Raw genomic sequence first — 15,242 nt, 5'->3', positions numbered from 1 at the left:
CATCTCTGGAGGCAGCAGAGTTAAGACTTCTGGTCAAGACCTTTCGTCAGAGCAGTTTGGTAATGTCAGGTGAGATCACGTGCTTGTTAACTAGCAGCCTCACAATAACAACAGAAATTCAATGCAGCCTTTTCAGGTAAGATTTTTAGTTAATGTTTCTTTGATTGCGGTGTCAAGAAAGAAGTCAGTCTTAAAGCAAGGGGTGGAATAATCATGACAAAAATGAGAAGAAATTTCTGCACACAGATTGATAAATCCTTGGAACACACAGCACAAAAGGGCTGTGAGAGTTCAATGGTTGAGTTCAGTCAAGTGTGATTAATAGATTTGTTTAAATAACCACTTATGAATTGTTTAGCTTTCAAGGGAATCCTTATTTATCAAGTTAGTGCAGGGAACATCAGCCATGATCATACTGAGTAGCAGAACAGACACAACGGGCCAAAAAGCTACACCTGTTTCTATTTCTTATGAGGTTTGCTGGTAGCTGCACTTTCTGATGCCTTGCAGAGGTGGTGGCAGGAATAAGTTGGTTATCAGAAACCTGATCTTCTGCTCTGCAGAAGGCCTGAAGCAAGAAGTTAATGCATTTCTTTATTTTGTTTTAAATAACGTCATGATGAATTAAAGTGGAAAGAGAGGGGAACAGCAAAGGGGGGGGAGCCGGCGGCGGGGGGGGGGGGGGGGAGGAGAGCGGCAAAGAGAGAGGGAGGAGAGAGCAGCAAAGAGAGAGGGGGAGGGGAGACAGCGGCAAAGAGAGAGGGGGAGGGGGAGATAGCGGCAAAGAGAGAGGGGGAAGGGGAGAGAGCGGCAAAGAGAGGGGGGGAGAGCGCGGCAAAGAGAGAGGGGGAGGGGAGAGAGTGGCAGAGAGAGGGGAGTGGGGAGAGAGTGGCAAAGAGAGAGGGGGAGTGGGGAGAGAGTGGCAAAGAGAGAGGGGAGTGGGGAGAGAGTGGCAAAGAGAGAGGGAGAGGGGGAGATAGCGGCAAAGAGAGAGGGGGAAGGGGAGATAGCGGCAAAGAGAGAGGGGGAAGGGGAGAGAGCGGCAAAGAGAGGGGGGGAGAGCGCGGCAAAGAGAGAGGGGGAGGGGAGAGAGTGGCAAAGAGAGAGGGGGAGTGGGGAGAGAGTGGCAAAGAGAGAGGGAGAGGGGGAGATAGCGGCAAAGAGAGAGGGGGAAGGGGAGAGAGCGGCAAAGAGAGAGGGGGAGGGGAGAGAGTGGCAAAGAGAGAGGGGGAGTGGGGAGAGAGTGGCAAAGAGAGAGGGGAGTGGGGAGAGAGTGTCAAAGAGAGAGGGGAGTGGGGAGAGAGTGGCAAAGAGAGAGGGGGAGTGGGGAGAGAGTGGCAAAGAGAGAGGGGGAGGGGAGAGAACGGCAAAGAGGGGGAGGGGAGAGAGCGGCAAAGAGAGGGGGAGGGGAGAGAGCGGCAAAGAGGGGGAGTGGGGAGAGAGTGGCAAAGAGAGAGGGGGAGTGGGGAGAGAGTGGCAAAGAGAGAGGGGGAGTAGGGAGAGAGTGGCAAAGAGAGAGGGGGAGTAGGGAGAGAGTGGCAAAGAGAGAGGGGAGGGGAAGAGAGCGGCAAAGAGAGGGGGGAGAGAGTGGCAAAGTGGGGGGTGAGATTTACACTCATTGAGTGCAATAGCTATTGCAAGGTGCAATAGCTGACAAAAGAATGAACAGCTCTGAATAAATTTAAATTAAGTTTCTGCAAACTGGAAATGATCTGATAAATTTTGCTACCCTTTCAAATAGGTACTACCTTATACGCACATTTCTGAATTCCATTTAACAAGACTCACCTCCAACCCCTTGTCAGATGAGCTCTCGATCCCCTGCAGTTTGCCAGTTGGAGTTGACAATGCTATCATCGACCTGTTGAACATAGCCTGCTCCCATTTGGAAAAGTGGGACAGCACTGAGGATTATGTTTTTTGATTTCTCAAGTGCCTTCAATACCATACAGCTCTCATTGCTGGGGGAAAATCACATGTTCATACAGCCTGTTGTCACCAGTACAATCTTCTATGCGTGGTGTGCTGGGGCAATGGCATCAGCATGGGTGATGCCAACAGACTTAATAAAGTGATCAGAAAGGCTGGCTCTGTCATACGAGTCAAACTGGAAGCTGTCGTAAAACAATCGAGGCAATTTACGGTAAGTTCTAGCAGTTCTGGACAATGCTTTTCACCATCTGCATGCCACCTTGGCTGAATAGAGGAGTCCTTTTAGTGATAGAGTAAGACTATAGTGCTACTCCAAAAAGTGCTATGAGGTCATTCTTACCCTCGGCCGTTACATTCTATAATGAGTCAACCCCCCTATAGCTGGGGAAGTGATGACACCCTCCTGTTAGACTGTCAATGTAACTTTTCTTACTTCTCTTCTAATATTGGATATCTGTGCACCTGTAACCCTACTGTGATATTGTAATTTCATTTGGGATCAATAAAGTATATATCTAATCATATAATATCTATTAAGTCAATTGAAGTACTATAATTGGTCACAACTCAAAATTTGGAATATATGACTTAACAATCATCTTCCACTTCTTCCCATTGCAACTTAACTGGGGGAAGCCACTTGCCCAGGCAATTTGAGCAATGGAAGCACACACGCTACTATTCAAATGTTATTCCTGGAATAGTGCTTGTGCTTCAATTGAATTTTCTCCTGTTTTGTGCGCTAAAGGTGTTTGTTGATAGCAATAGAAACAATCCTGGAGAGATAGAACGCAAACCCACAGACCAAATGCATGCATTTGTTCACTTACTTTGAAGTCATATGCAGACTGTTTTATGACTTCTGGTGCCATCCAGAAGGGCGTGCCCACAAAAGTGTTCCTCTTTATTTGTGTATCTGTTAGTTGGCCTGCAACTCCAAAGTCTGCGAGCTTGACGTCACCTTGTTCTGACAGTAAAACATTAGCAGCTGTGGAGAAGAAGAAAATTAAAACTAAATGTAAGTCAGCCTTGGTTTAAGTCCCCAGAATCAGAAGGCTGTGGGTTCAAATTTTAACTCCAGAGACTTCTGCACCCACATTTAAGTTGACACTGAAATGTACAATTGGATTAGGAGCTGTGTGTAACAACTTGGAAATGGGTACGCGGAGGCAAAGTCACCTAATCTCAGCAACTGGCTGTCTTTGTCCTTGTGTCATTCCCCAATGGCAAGGTTTCTTCTTTATTCCCAACTCAGTTTCTGCAATTACATTATCTTTCACCTGGCTCAATTGCAGCTTTCTCACTGCAGATCTGTGCTTTGAGTTTGCACCCAGTTTCAGAAATAGAACATGTCTGAGGTCAAGAGTGATATGCAGCACTTGTGTAATACTCAACTGCAATGCAGCAAGATCCCATCACCAAAGGGCTTTCGACATGTGTCACAGCAATAATTCAGTATGCATCTCATAGTGTGCTTGATGGCAGCTATTTCCTGCTTTCTAAAAGATATTTTTCCTGAGTCATGACGAATACTCTTAGCCCGAAACATTGACTGTTTGTTTCAACGGATGCTGCCCAACCTGCTGAGTTCATCCAGCTTGTTTGCACGTGTTGATTTGACCACAGCACCTGCAGTGTACTTTGTGTTTTTTTTCCATTACCAGTGTTTAAGTCAGAAAAAAAATCAGATTATAGCAAATATAATCATTTGAAAGCAGTCACTGCCTTTACTTACTAAATAAATATGAACAAAAGGTGGTATAATCCCACACATGTACTGTAAAGGAATGATGATGTAGCCCGGACATCAAGCATGGGAAATGACCACAGGAATTCTCAGCTGCTGTTTACATTCAACCGTCAACTGATGTGAATGTAGCGTGTGACACTTTTCTTTCAACCATCATTAGAATACAAACTCAATATCCCAATACTTTTGTGGCTGTTACTAGGGATTTTAATCATGGTTCTCTCAGATTCAGATTCAGTCTATTGTCATTTAGAAACCACAAATGCAATGCAGTTAAAAAATGAGACAACGTTCCCCCAGAATGATATCACAAAAGCCTATGACAAAGCAGACTACACCAGAAAATCCACATAACATTTGGCAATCCCCAATCCAGAGTCCGGAAAGGCTGCTGCGTATTAATATCGCGCTACCGTCTAGTGCGCTCCCCGGAAAGGAGCTCCAAATCCACCAGACAAAAACAAGACCAAAATCTAAAGCTACAAGACTTGCACAAAACCACATAATTACAACATATAGTTACAACGGTGCAAACAATAGCATAATTGATTAAAAAAGACTATGGGCACAGTAAACATAGTCCAAGATGTTAAAGGACAGTAAGTTCAAAAGAAATCACCACAGTTTCCACAAGTCCCCAGGCCCGATTGACTCGCCATCCCACGCCGGTGACAGAAGGGAGTATCCTCACTATGGACTTCCAAGGCGCCACCCGACTCAGCCTCGCAGACGCAGCACACAATGGAAGCTCCGTCGAAATCAGCCTCGCAGACGCAGCACACACCGAAAGCAACCTGAGTCTGTCGAACCACCGAGCCGACGACCATCCCCTCCGGCACAGCTTCTCCGAGCACCATCCTCTGCTGAGCGTATTAAGACGCCAACGGCCATCGGCAACGCCACCCCGAGGACTGGGGGCCTGTTCTTCCCAGCAGAGTCCCGGACCTCACAGCAGCAATGAGGAAGGTCTTCCTGGAATTTCCTGATGTTTCTCTGTGCTTCCACGTTCATTTTCAATCGATTAGGATTACGACTGCGCACAGCACCCCACTTAACAAATAACAGATGATCAGTTCCGGAGTGAGATAATCTCAGGGCAACAATATCAACTTCTTATCAATATGTCAGCTGCACTATATGGAACAAAAGAACACTGGGCCTTGTGTATGTGAACGTAAAGGATGCAGACAGTGCTGCTGCCCTTCCCCTACTTAAGCAGATCTGATCACAAGCTGGTCCTGCTAAGACCCAGGTACGTCCCTCTTGTCCAGCAGCAGCCTGTCTCAATGTGGATTGTAAGGAGGTGGACTGCAGGCACAGCAGGAAAGCTTTGAGAGGATGGATTGGGATGTGTTATGTGAGCCACATAGGGAGGACATTAACAAAATAACTGATTGTATCACAGACTATATCAAATTCTGTGAGAACACCATCTTGCCAGCCAGGACTGGACACTGCTTCCCCAACAACAAGCCTTAGATGACCAGCGACCGGAAAGAACTTTTGAAAAAGAAGAAAGACTTCAGGTCTGACGGCAGACAAGTACTGAGGAGAGTACAGAGTGGACTGAGGGTAAAGCTGAGGGAGTGCAAAGAATCTTACAAGAAGAAGCTGGAGTGCAAGCTTCAGCAAAATATCATAAGGGATGTGTGGTTGGGCACGAAGCGGATCACTGGCTTCAAGCTGAAGGAAAGGAAGATCAAGGGCTGCTTGGATTGGGCCAACAAACTGAACACGTTTTTCAACAGGTTCAGCATGGGACCTCCTGCTGTCCACTCTTCCACTTGCCCAAACCACACAGCCTCCCTGCCTCCAAAGCCTTCTCCCTCTACCCCTCCCTTCCCTCTGGTGACTGCTTGTTTCCAAACCCTCAAACTTTGAAGTATCCTGCCTGCTGGGGATGACCACCCTACCTAGCCTGACTGTGCAGGTCAGGTTAAGAGGCTACACCAGGGCAAGGCTTCTGGACTGGACCACATCAGCTCCAGGATACTGAAGGCCGATGTAAGCCAGATGTCTGGTATTTTGCAGCACCTTTACAATCTGAATCAGGTTAAGATACCGGTACTATGGAAGATTTCCTGCTTGTACCTAAAGCAGCAACTCTACCAGAACTTAACAACTACAGACCAATTGCCCTCACATCTCACGTGTTGAAGGTGCTGGTCCACAGGTGACCTCTGTTGATACCCCTGCCCCCCCTTACCCCATCCCTATCTATAATTTTAGTCTGGTTCTCTTTCTCTCTCTTTTCCCCCCCTCACAATAATCTCCCCCCCCCCCAGCCCTACCTTTCTTTCTCTTTTATTTCCCGTAATTCTCCACCTTCCCCCAGCCCATTTCCCTCCAGCCTATCACTTCCCAGCTCTCTACTTCATCCCTCCCCCTACTTCTTATCCCCCCTCGACCATCCCATATTACTTCACTCCTGATGAAAGGTTTCGGCCCGAAACGTTGTCACTACCTCCTCCCATAGGTCTGCTGAGTTCTGCCAGCATTTTGTTTTTATTTATTTCCAGCATCTGCAGATTCACTCGTGTTGCCTCATAATACAATAGCCTGTTTTATTATTTTGTATTTTATTAGTTGCACAGTATCCCACATTGGTAAATTATTATTGTGTATATTATTCTGTACTTCATTACTAGTTAATATTATTAATATTGTTATTGCTAAGTGTGCTTTTAAATGTTGCTGCTGTAATGAAATAATTTCCCACTCGGGGTCAATAAAGTACTTATTATTATAACATCTTGTGCATAATTCCACCTATCAGATACTCTTACCTTTAATATCTCTATGAATTTTCCGTTCCGAGTGCAGATAGTCTAAACCTTTAAGGATTTCCCGAAGAATTGTGGCAATGTATGTCTCCTCCAGAGGGCCTGGTTTCAGCTGCAAAGATCACAGCGGTGAATTAACCATACTGATGGTCAGGGAACAAGCTTGAATAACTGAGCTGCTCTGTAGAAAAATCACTGGTTCAATTCCAAACCCGCAATGTTTCAAACAAGCTCAGCTGGCTATTGGTTAAAGAGGTTAAGAATTAGCTTGGGCAGGCTAGCCATTTGAGATTCTAGACCTTCCTGTGAGAACATGCAGGTAGTATTGCCAGGGGAAACATCCAGCGTTCAAGTATAACAAACAAGGCATTTCCAATCTTGTTCCTGGAGCTTATGCCGGGCTCTTTTTGGAATTTTACACTGTCCAAGGGCAGAGGTCATTTGGGACTTTAAAGTGATGAGCAGATTGAAGCCAGGTTTGCCTTTGCAAATTGAACAATGATTTACAAGCAATCGCCCAATCCACCTTTTGTTGTTGCTAATGTTTAGGAGACAAAAACACTAAATCTACAAGTGAATCACTGTTTAGTGTTTGGACAGTGGGAAAGCAAAGAGGTTAGAGAGCAGTTTTACGAGAAAAGCACTGTGAGAATTGATATGGGTACTCATAGCATGAACCAGAGAATCTCTGAGAGAATTGTTCTTTTGGAATGCTAAGAGGGGATGAGAGGTAATGGAAACTTTAAGGTGCAGAATTATGGAAAATTATACATGAATGTGGAAGCTGGTAGAAGATAAGGACAAGGACAAAGGAAGCCTATCTTTATTCTAGGTGGGATTTTTGTGGATAAGTGTGGGAATTTTATAGATCTGCAGATCACAGCCCAGCTGGAAATGCCAAGTGGGGTAGGCAGCATCTATGGAGACAAAAACAATGGTGATGGAGAACTACTGTTAAGAAGAACGGAAAGTATTTCAGGAGCACTTGTGTGTGAAGTATCATTATTAGAACAGACCCAAGAGTCAGAAAAACCAGGAAAATGGAGGAATATCCTTAGAAGGAAGAGGTGTCATTACTATACCTCTGGGAGTTTGCAAGCTTGTAATGGATTAAAATAAAACAGAAAACACCAAATACTTAGCCAGTCAAGCAGCATCTATAGAATGAGAAAGAGTGAATGCTTCAAGTCGAAGCCTCTTCCTTGGAACCAAAGGGCTTGTGTTGACATTAACTGCTAACTTATATCCTGAGATAGTGATAGTGAAATTGAGAAAAGGAACAGTCAGAAGTAGACCATGAATGAAGGGCAGAATTTGACAGCAGAAGGGTAATAAAGTTGCACTGGAGCAAGCTGTTTTCTATATTAAAAAAATACACTACCACTATTTATTCTTTGGATGGCTATCACACCATACCTTTGCCTCCTGCAAAAACAACACAGTAATTTCTGTTTTTCCGTCTCTGCCACATCTGCTCTTATTAGGCCTTCTGAAATGTCCTTCTTCAAGAAACATAGCTTCCTTTCTGCCATAGCTGATGGGAGTTTTCATCTGCATCGTCTCCATTTTCTACATGTCCACCCTCCCCTACATGGTTCCATCTGCTCATTACCCATGTACCCAAGTAAGTTTCCCTTGGTTCACCTTTCCTATTTCTTCCCTCATCTGGCACCATCTATTTATCTGTTTCTATCTCACATACTGGGCTTCCTCTCACTTGTCCCTCATTTCTACATGCTGACCATCTTCCCTCTATACTCAGTCATAATGTGGGTCTCGTCCTGAAATGTTTATCGTCCCCTCATCTCCATGAATGTGCTTGACCCACAGTTCTTCTGGAAGTTTGCATTTTGTGCCTGAATGTAAAATGCCTCTTTCATTGAATCTGTTTTATTCTGTCCAGCAAATTCAACTTAATAGCTCAAATCCATTGCCTTAAAGCATAACTACTTCTTATCCAGACCAAAAATTTTTTGGAATTAATAATCAGCAATCAGGAACCTTGGGTTGGATAGTACATACAAAGTTGTCACTAACCCAGAAAATATTAAAACATCACTGAGGTTAAAGGCAGGATAACCTAGTAAAGCAGTTAACAAGCAGATTTACATTTGCAGTTAAAACACATTTTTTCAATGGAATTCCAGTATTATTTCAAAGCGACACTAAAAAGTGGGATTATATCTCATTATCCTTCAGTGGTGAATCTTGTTTCCTGAAAATTAGTCCATATATAAGACAAAGTAGAGTGGCATCATATTTGAAAACTGTACTCACCAAGTCTAAAGCGGAGCCTCCACCCAGATACTCCATAATTATCCATAATTTTGTGCCCTAGGGATCAAACAAACAACTTCTAACATCAGCAACAAGTCATCCTGAAATATAACTCAAGAGTTTCACCAAAATGTAAAAAGCACAGATCCAGGAAACTGATAATCAATTTAAAGATAAACAACTTTATCCTTTGAAATTCACGCAGCACAAATTGACAAAACCTTGCTCGTGACTAATGATACTTTTTGGTAACCGACTCCTAAGTGTTCCTTTTCTATTCAAATTCTCGTGCCATTTATTGGATTTTTGTTTTAAAAATAAACCATCATTCCTAGCTTTCTCTGGATGGCTTAAGGACACTCCTTCCTCATTACTCAGTATTCTCATTTGATCACCTCTTCCTTGTACTCTTTACTCCCATTCCTTCCAATGTTTCTTTGTACCCATCTAGAAAAATTGCATGCAGTAAGCTTTTCAATAAAAAGTTAATTTGTATATTCCTCTAATGTAGTGGTCACCAACCTTTTGAAGCCCAAGATCCCCTACCTCGGCCTCAGTGAAAGGCAAGATCGACTCCAAATCAATTAGTTACACGCATGTACACTGGGGCAGAAAAGACCGGAAGTAAAACCCCACAACCCGGAAGTAGAAATAATGTATGAACACCAGGGGGCACCATGCTTTTTATTTTGCACCACGGACCAGTTTAATATTGACAATATTCTTGCGGACCGGCTAACGGGGGGGGGGGGGGTTAATCACGGCCAGATTGAAGCAGGTTCCTTACGTCCAGTCTATTCTGCAATTTACTTTATCTGCTGTCACGCTTGCTCACGTTTTTCCCGCTGAAAAACTCAGTTGGTTTGTTTTTAAGTGCGGGGTGCTTGGACTCAGGGTACCGAAGCAGTTTTGAGGGCTTCATTACCACATTAGACAGCCTCCAGGCCCGAACTCCAGCCTCCCACCCGCCTGCCACCTTGGCCAGATGCGTCTGTTCCCGTACTGGGGCCGTGGCAGTCATAGTCTGAAGAGAGCAACAGAGCGAGGAGTGTGACAGGGCGCCTGCCCACCCCTCTTGTAGGATTTATCGGCCGACTAAAGTTTGTTTCAGTAGGTCGCAGCGCGGTAGCTGCTCTGGCACTTACGAAACCCTGAGCCCAAATTAGGTCGTCTGCGAATATTTTAGCACTGAGTTCCCCACGAACATTCGGTGTGTTAAACAGATTTAGAGGCTGCGCCCATCTGTCCGCGCTCCAAGCCGGTAGCAATGGCACTTCTTGCCGGCCGCACGAAGTGGCCAGTTACCCGAGGCCAACCAGTGATTGCTAACGCGCTTGGGTAATGACCTCGCGTGAGTTCAAGTTCAACAGTGGGCATGACAGGGAATGAGGAAAGGTGCAGCTGACTCATATCGTTTCCTTGTGGCCCGGTGGCTGAGGACCAGCGCGTGGCGGGGAGCTACTTGCATGCGCATTGGACAGAAAGAACGGAACTAAAACCCCACAATCTGGAAACAATCTCTCAACAGTATTTGTGTATTTATTTTTCATTTTTCTCGGGATCTACTGGGAAAGTCTCAAAGATCGACCAGTCGATTGCGATCGACAGTTTGGCGACCATTACTCTAATGCCTGGCACCTTACACTGATCAGAACTCAGTTCCTTTTCTGTCATTGTGACGAGTCCATTGATTTTGATCCTCTCTGCTAACTACATGGGCAAATTTATTACCTCCAAAATTTTTAAATTATGCGTCATACAGCTGTTTAAATTTTCGATATTTATAAGGGACCTGGCCAGTGCTGAGCTCTACAGAACTACTATAAATGGCATTCCAGTAACTAAAACACTTGTCAACATTTTCCTTCATTTCTTGCCAGAGTCAATGTTGAATCCAGCTTGCCACAGGTCACTGGATCTTATGGACTTCTTTTTAACTCAAGTTTTCCATGTAGAATTTTGTCAAAGGTCTTGCTAAAACACATTGACTACATGTCTGGCAGGGTTTACAAGATATTACTTCCTACAAAGCGACACTCAAATAGCATGGATGGCAGCGATGCTTCACTACCAGATGAACTCAACTATGCCCGCTTTGAAAGGGAGAACACAACTACAGCTGTGAAGATCCCTGCTGCACCTGATGACCCTGTGATCTCTGTCTCAGAGGCCAATGTTAGGCTGTCTTCAAAGGGTAAACCCTTACAAGGTAGAAAGTCCCAATGGAGTACCTCGTAAGGCTCTGAAAACCTGTGCCAATCAACTGGCGGGAGTATTCAAGGGCATTTTCAACCTTTCACTGCTATAAATGGAAGTTCCCACTTGCTTCAAAAAAGCAACAATTATACCAGTGCCTAAGAAGAACAATGTGAGCAGTCTTAATAACTATCTATAGTGATGAAATGCTCAGAGAGGTTGGTCATGACTAGACTGAATTTCTGCCTCAGCAAGGACCTGGATTCATTGCAATTTGCCTATGGCCACAATAGGTTAATGGCAGATGCAATCTCAATGGCTCTTCACATGGCTTTAGACCACCTGGATAAAATAAACACATATGTCAGGATGCTGTTCATGACACATGCCGGTGATAATAAACCTGAAGTCACAGGAAGGGAGCAAACACACAATCGGGAGTATTCTCTAGACCTTCCAAAAGCAAGAGAGAGACTGACTGATAGGGAGGCAGATTTTTTGAAAGGTGCAGAAATAACAGGGATGCTGTCATGATGGGGACTTTAAGTTTCCTAATATTGATTAGCTTTCTGAATGAGCCTACAATGGGGAGCCTTATCAAACACCACATCCAACACATCCACTGCTCCACCTTCATCAATGTGCTTTGTCACATCCTCATAGAACTGAATCAGGCTCATGAGGCTGATCTGCTCCTCACAAAGCCATGCTGACTATCCCTAATTAGTCCAAATATGCATTCATCTAATCTCTAACCCCCTAAATAATTTGCCCACTATTGGAATAAGACTTATTGGTCTATAATTCTTAGAACTTTACCTACTCCCTTTCTTGAACAAAGGAATACCATCTGCCACCCTACAATTATCCGATACTTCTCTTGTAGCCAATAAGGAAGCAAAGATCACAAAGGCATAGCCATCTCTATCCTCGCTTTCCATTGTAATCTGGGGTACTCTGCATTTATCCCTGGTGATTCATCTATTCTAATGTTTTTCAAACATTCTAGCACAGCCGCTTTCTTAACATCAACATCCTTAAGTATATGAGCTTGTTTTACACTGTCCTCATAAACGTGTTGCTGTTCATAAGAACGTGATGACTGTAGAGTGCCATAGCCACTAGCCGGGAGATTGGGTACTGGTGCGATCCTACCAATGAAAGAATTGTATTAAGCCCTGTTGAGAAGGCCCATTTCAAGTACTGCTAACCACATATACTGTTCTGAAGGCCCAGGGGAAGACAACTTGGATCCATGCATCACACATTAAGCCAGTGGTGCCACCAGACCAGGGAACCAGCAGCCAGTAGACCCTTGGTGATGAGGAATGACTAACTGAACTATTTGATCAATACTGCTTGCAACCTTAGAACAGAGAAGAGTACAGCACAGAAACAGGAACAGGCTGTTCGGCTAATAATGCTGTGCCAACCGGCTAAAAAGCAAATCAAAAACACTTGAACACTAATCTCTACCTACACCATATCTGCATCGCCCCATTTTCCTTACATCCTTATGCCTATTCAAATGTCTCTTAAAAGCCTCTAACGTATTTGCATCTACTACTATATTACAACGTCTATTCTAGGCATCCACAACTCTCAGTAAAAAAAACTCACCCGTCACATCCCCCTTGAACCTACTTTCTCTCACCTTCAATGCGTGCCCTCTGGTATTTAGACATTTCAATCCTGGGAAACAGATACTCTGTCCATTCTATTTAAGCCTCTGCTAACCTTATAAACCTCTATCAAATCTCCTCTTAGCACAACAGAGAAAACAACCTAAACCAGGTAGCATCTTGGTAAACCTCCAGACATCCTTCCTATAGTGGGGCAACCAGAGCTGTATGCAATACTCCAGATCTGGCCTAACTAACATTTTATAAAGTTGCAACATAACCTCTTGACTTTCGAAGTCAACGTCTCGACTAATAAAAGCAAGCATTTCATAAGCCAGCTTAACCACCTTATCAACCTGTGTAGCCACTTTCAAACAGCTATGACTTGGATCCCAAGATCTCTCTGCTCAGCAGTACTGTTAAGTATCCTGTCCTTCACAGTGTATAGTCTCCTTGTATTTGCCCTAGTAAACTTACTAAACCACCCATCTACATTTTTATCCAGGTCATTTATATACATCACAAACAGCAGCGGTCCCAACATGGATCCCTGCAGAACATTACTATTACAGATCTCCAGCTCGAATAAGTCCCTTCAACCATTACCTCCTGCCTTCTATGCACAAGCTAGTTGTAAATCCAAACAGCCAGTTCACCGGAGACCCCATGCATCTTAATTTTCTAGATCAGCCTCCTGTGAATGACTTTGTCAAACACTCCCCGCTGAACGTCGACGGCTCCTCGGTAGAGAACGTAAAGAGCACCAAATTTCTTGGTTTCACCTGATGGAGAATCTCACCTGATCCCTCAACATCAGCTCCATAGCAAAGAAAGCCCAGCAGCATCTCTACTTTCAGCGAAGGCTGAGGGAAGTCCATTTCCCACCCCCCCCCCCCCCCATCCTCATCACATTCTACAGGGGTTGTACCGAGAGCATTCTGAGCAGCTGCATCACTGCCTGGTTCGGAAATTGCACCATCTCAGATCGCAAGACCCTGCAGCGGATAGTAAGGTCAGCTGAGAAGATCATCGGGGTCTCTCTTCCTGCCATCACAGACATTTACACTACATGCTGCATCCACAAATGAAACAGCATTATGAAGGACCCCATGCACCCATCATACAATCTCTTCTCCCTCCTGCCGTCTGGAAAAAGGCTCCAAAGCATTTGGGCTCTCACGGCCAGACTATGAAACAGTTTCTTCCCCCAAGCTATCAGACTCCTCAATAACCGAAGCCTGGACTGACACCTTGCCCTATTGTCCTGTTTATTTTTTATTGTAATGCCTGAACTGTTTTTGTGCACTTTATGTAGTCCTGTGTAGGTCTGTAGTCTAGTGTAGCTTTCTCTGTGTTGTTTGTTTTTACATAGTTCAGTCTAGTTTTCGTACTGTCCATGTAACACAATGGTCCTGAAAAACGTTGTCTTATTTTTTACTATGTACTGTACCAGCAGTTACAGTCAAAATGACAATAGAAGTGACTTGACTTGACTTACTAAAATCCATATAGACAACATCCACTGCCCTACCCTCACCAATCTCTTGTCACCTTGTCAGAAAACTCAATCAAGTTGGTAAGGCAAGACCTGTCACGCACAAGTTACGCTGGCTTTCCCTAATTACGCCATGGGGTTCCAAATGCTTTTTTATCCTATCCCTAAGAATATTGCCCAGAAATTTCCCTACAACTGACGTGAGACTCACCAGTCTATAGTTCCCAGGATTTTCCCTTGTTCCCTTCTTAAATAGAGGTAAAACATCAGACACTCGCCAGATCTCCGGAACCCTGCCTATGTCGAGAAAGGAACTGAAGAGGGCCCAGCAATCTTGTCTCTTGCCTCCTTTGGTAATCCTAGGGCAAATTCCATCAAGGCCTGAGAACTTATTCAGCTTAAAACTCATTAGAAGGCCCAAATCTTCCTCCTCTTAACCTCTAAATGCCCTAACACATTTATACACTCAGCATTGATCTCCTGGCTCTGCATATCTTTTTCCTAGGTAAATACTGAAGCAAAGTACAGTCGGCCCTCCTTATCCGCGAGTTCTGCATGCGCGAATTCAACCAACTGTGAATCGAGGAAACCAAAAGTGCTCTTCCAGCACTTGTTGTTTGAGAATTGTTCGTCTCACATCTTGTTTGTTCGCTACTTTGTTCCTGTGAAAAAAAAGGCTCCTAAAAAGCAATTCCTCAAAGGCTAAGAGGGAGTGTAAAATGCTACCTCTCACCGAGAAAGTAGATATATCAGACCTTTTGAAAAGAGGCAAATCGCATTCCGAAGTGGGCCATAAAGTTGGTAAGGATGAATTGAGCATTGGCACAATAAAGCGGAAAGAACTGAAATTCATGGAAGTGTTAGTGCTGCCCCTACAACAGCAAAAATGGTCTCTCTAGTTGGTGATAAAGTGCTTGCAAGACTGAGAAAGTATAAAGTGTGTGGCTAGAGAACATGTTACAGAAGCATATCCCTGTAAATGGCCAAATTATACGTGAAAAAGCTCTTCGTCTCTATGAGTTCTACTGTGACGGGGTTGATGAAAGCGAGAGAAAAGAGCTTAAGGCTTGTAAGGGATGGCTGACTGGCTATGTAAAGCGCTACAGCCTCAAGAACGTAAAGATTATGGGAGAATTGGCATTGGCTAATGCCGAGGCCACAGCAGTGTTCCCAGAGGAGCTGCAATT

General features: G+C 44.3%; 1 protein-coding gene across 5 annotated transcripts in view; it reads right to left on the bottom strand.

The window, feature by feature from the left end:
* The window catches only part of stk25b (serine/threonine kinase 25b), an 89,773-nt gene that overhangs the window by 21,892 nt on the left and 52,639 nt on the right, over positions 1–15,242 (bottom strand). For all 5 annotated transcript variants that reach the window (XM_059950552.1, XM_059950561.1, XM_059950571.1 and 2 more), the window contains 3 exons: positions 8,743–8,799; positions 6,469–6,577; positions 2,763–2,920 (listed from right to left, as the gene is read on the bottom strand). In XM_059950552.1, coding sequence (XP_059806535.1) covers positions 2,763–2,920; positions 6,469–6,577; positions 8,743–8,799 — 324 coding nt within the window. The remainder of the gene's footprint in view (positions 1–2,762; positions 2,921–6,468; positions 6,578–8,742; positions 8,800–15,242) is intronic.

This window comes from Hypanus sabinus, chromosome 2 (assembly GCF_030144855.1).
Source record: "Hypanus sabinus isolate sHypSab1 chromosome 2, sHypSab1.hap1, whole genome shotgun sequence".
Taxonomy (NCBI): Eukaryota; Metazoa; Chordata; class Chondrichthyes; order Myliobatiformes; family Dasyatidae; genus Hypanus; species Hypanus sabinus.
The sequence above is the reverse complement of the archived record's forward strand: the minus strand, read 5'-3'. Positions and strand labels throughout refer to the sequence as shown.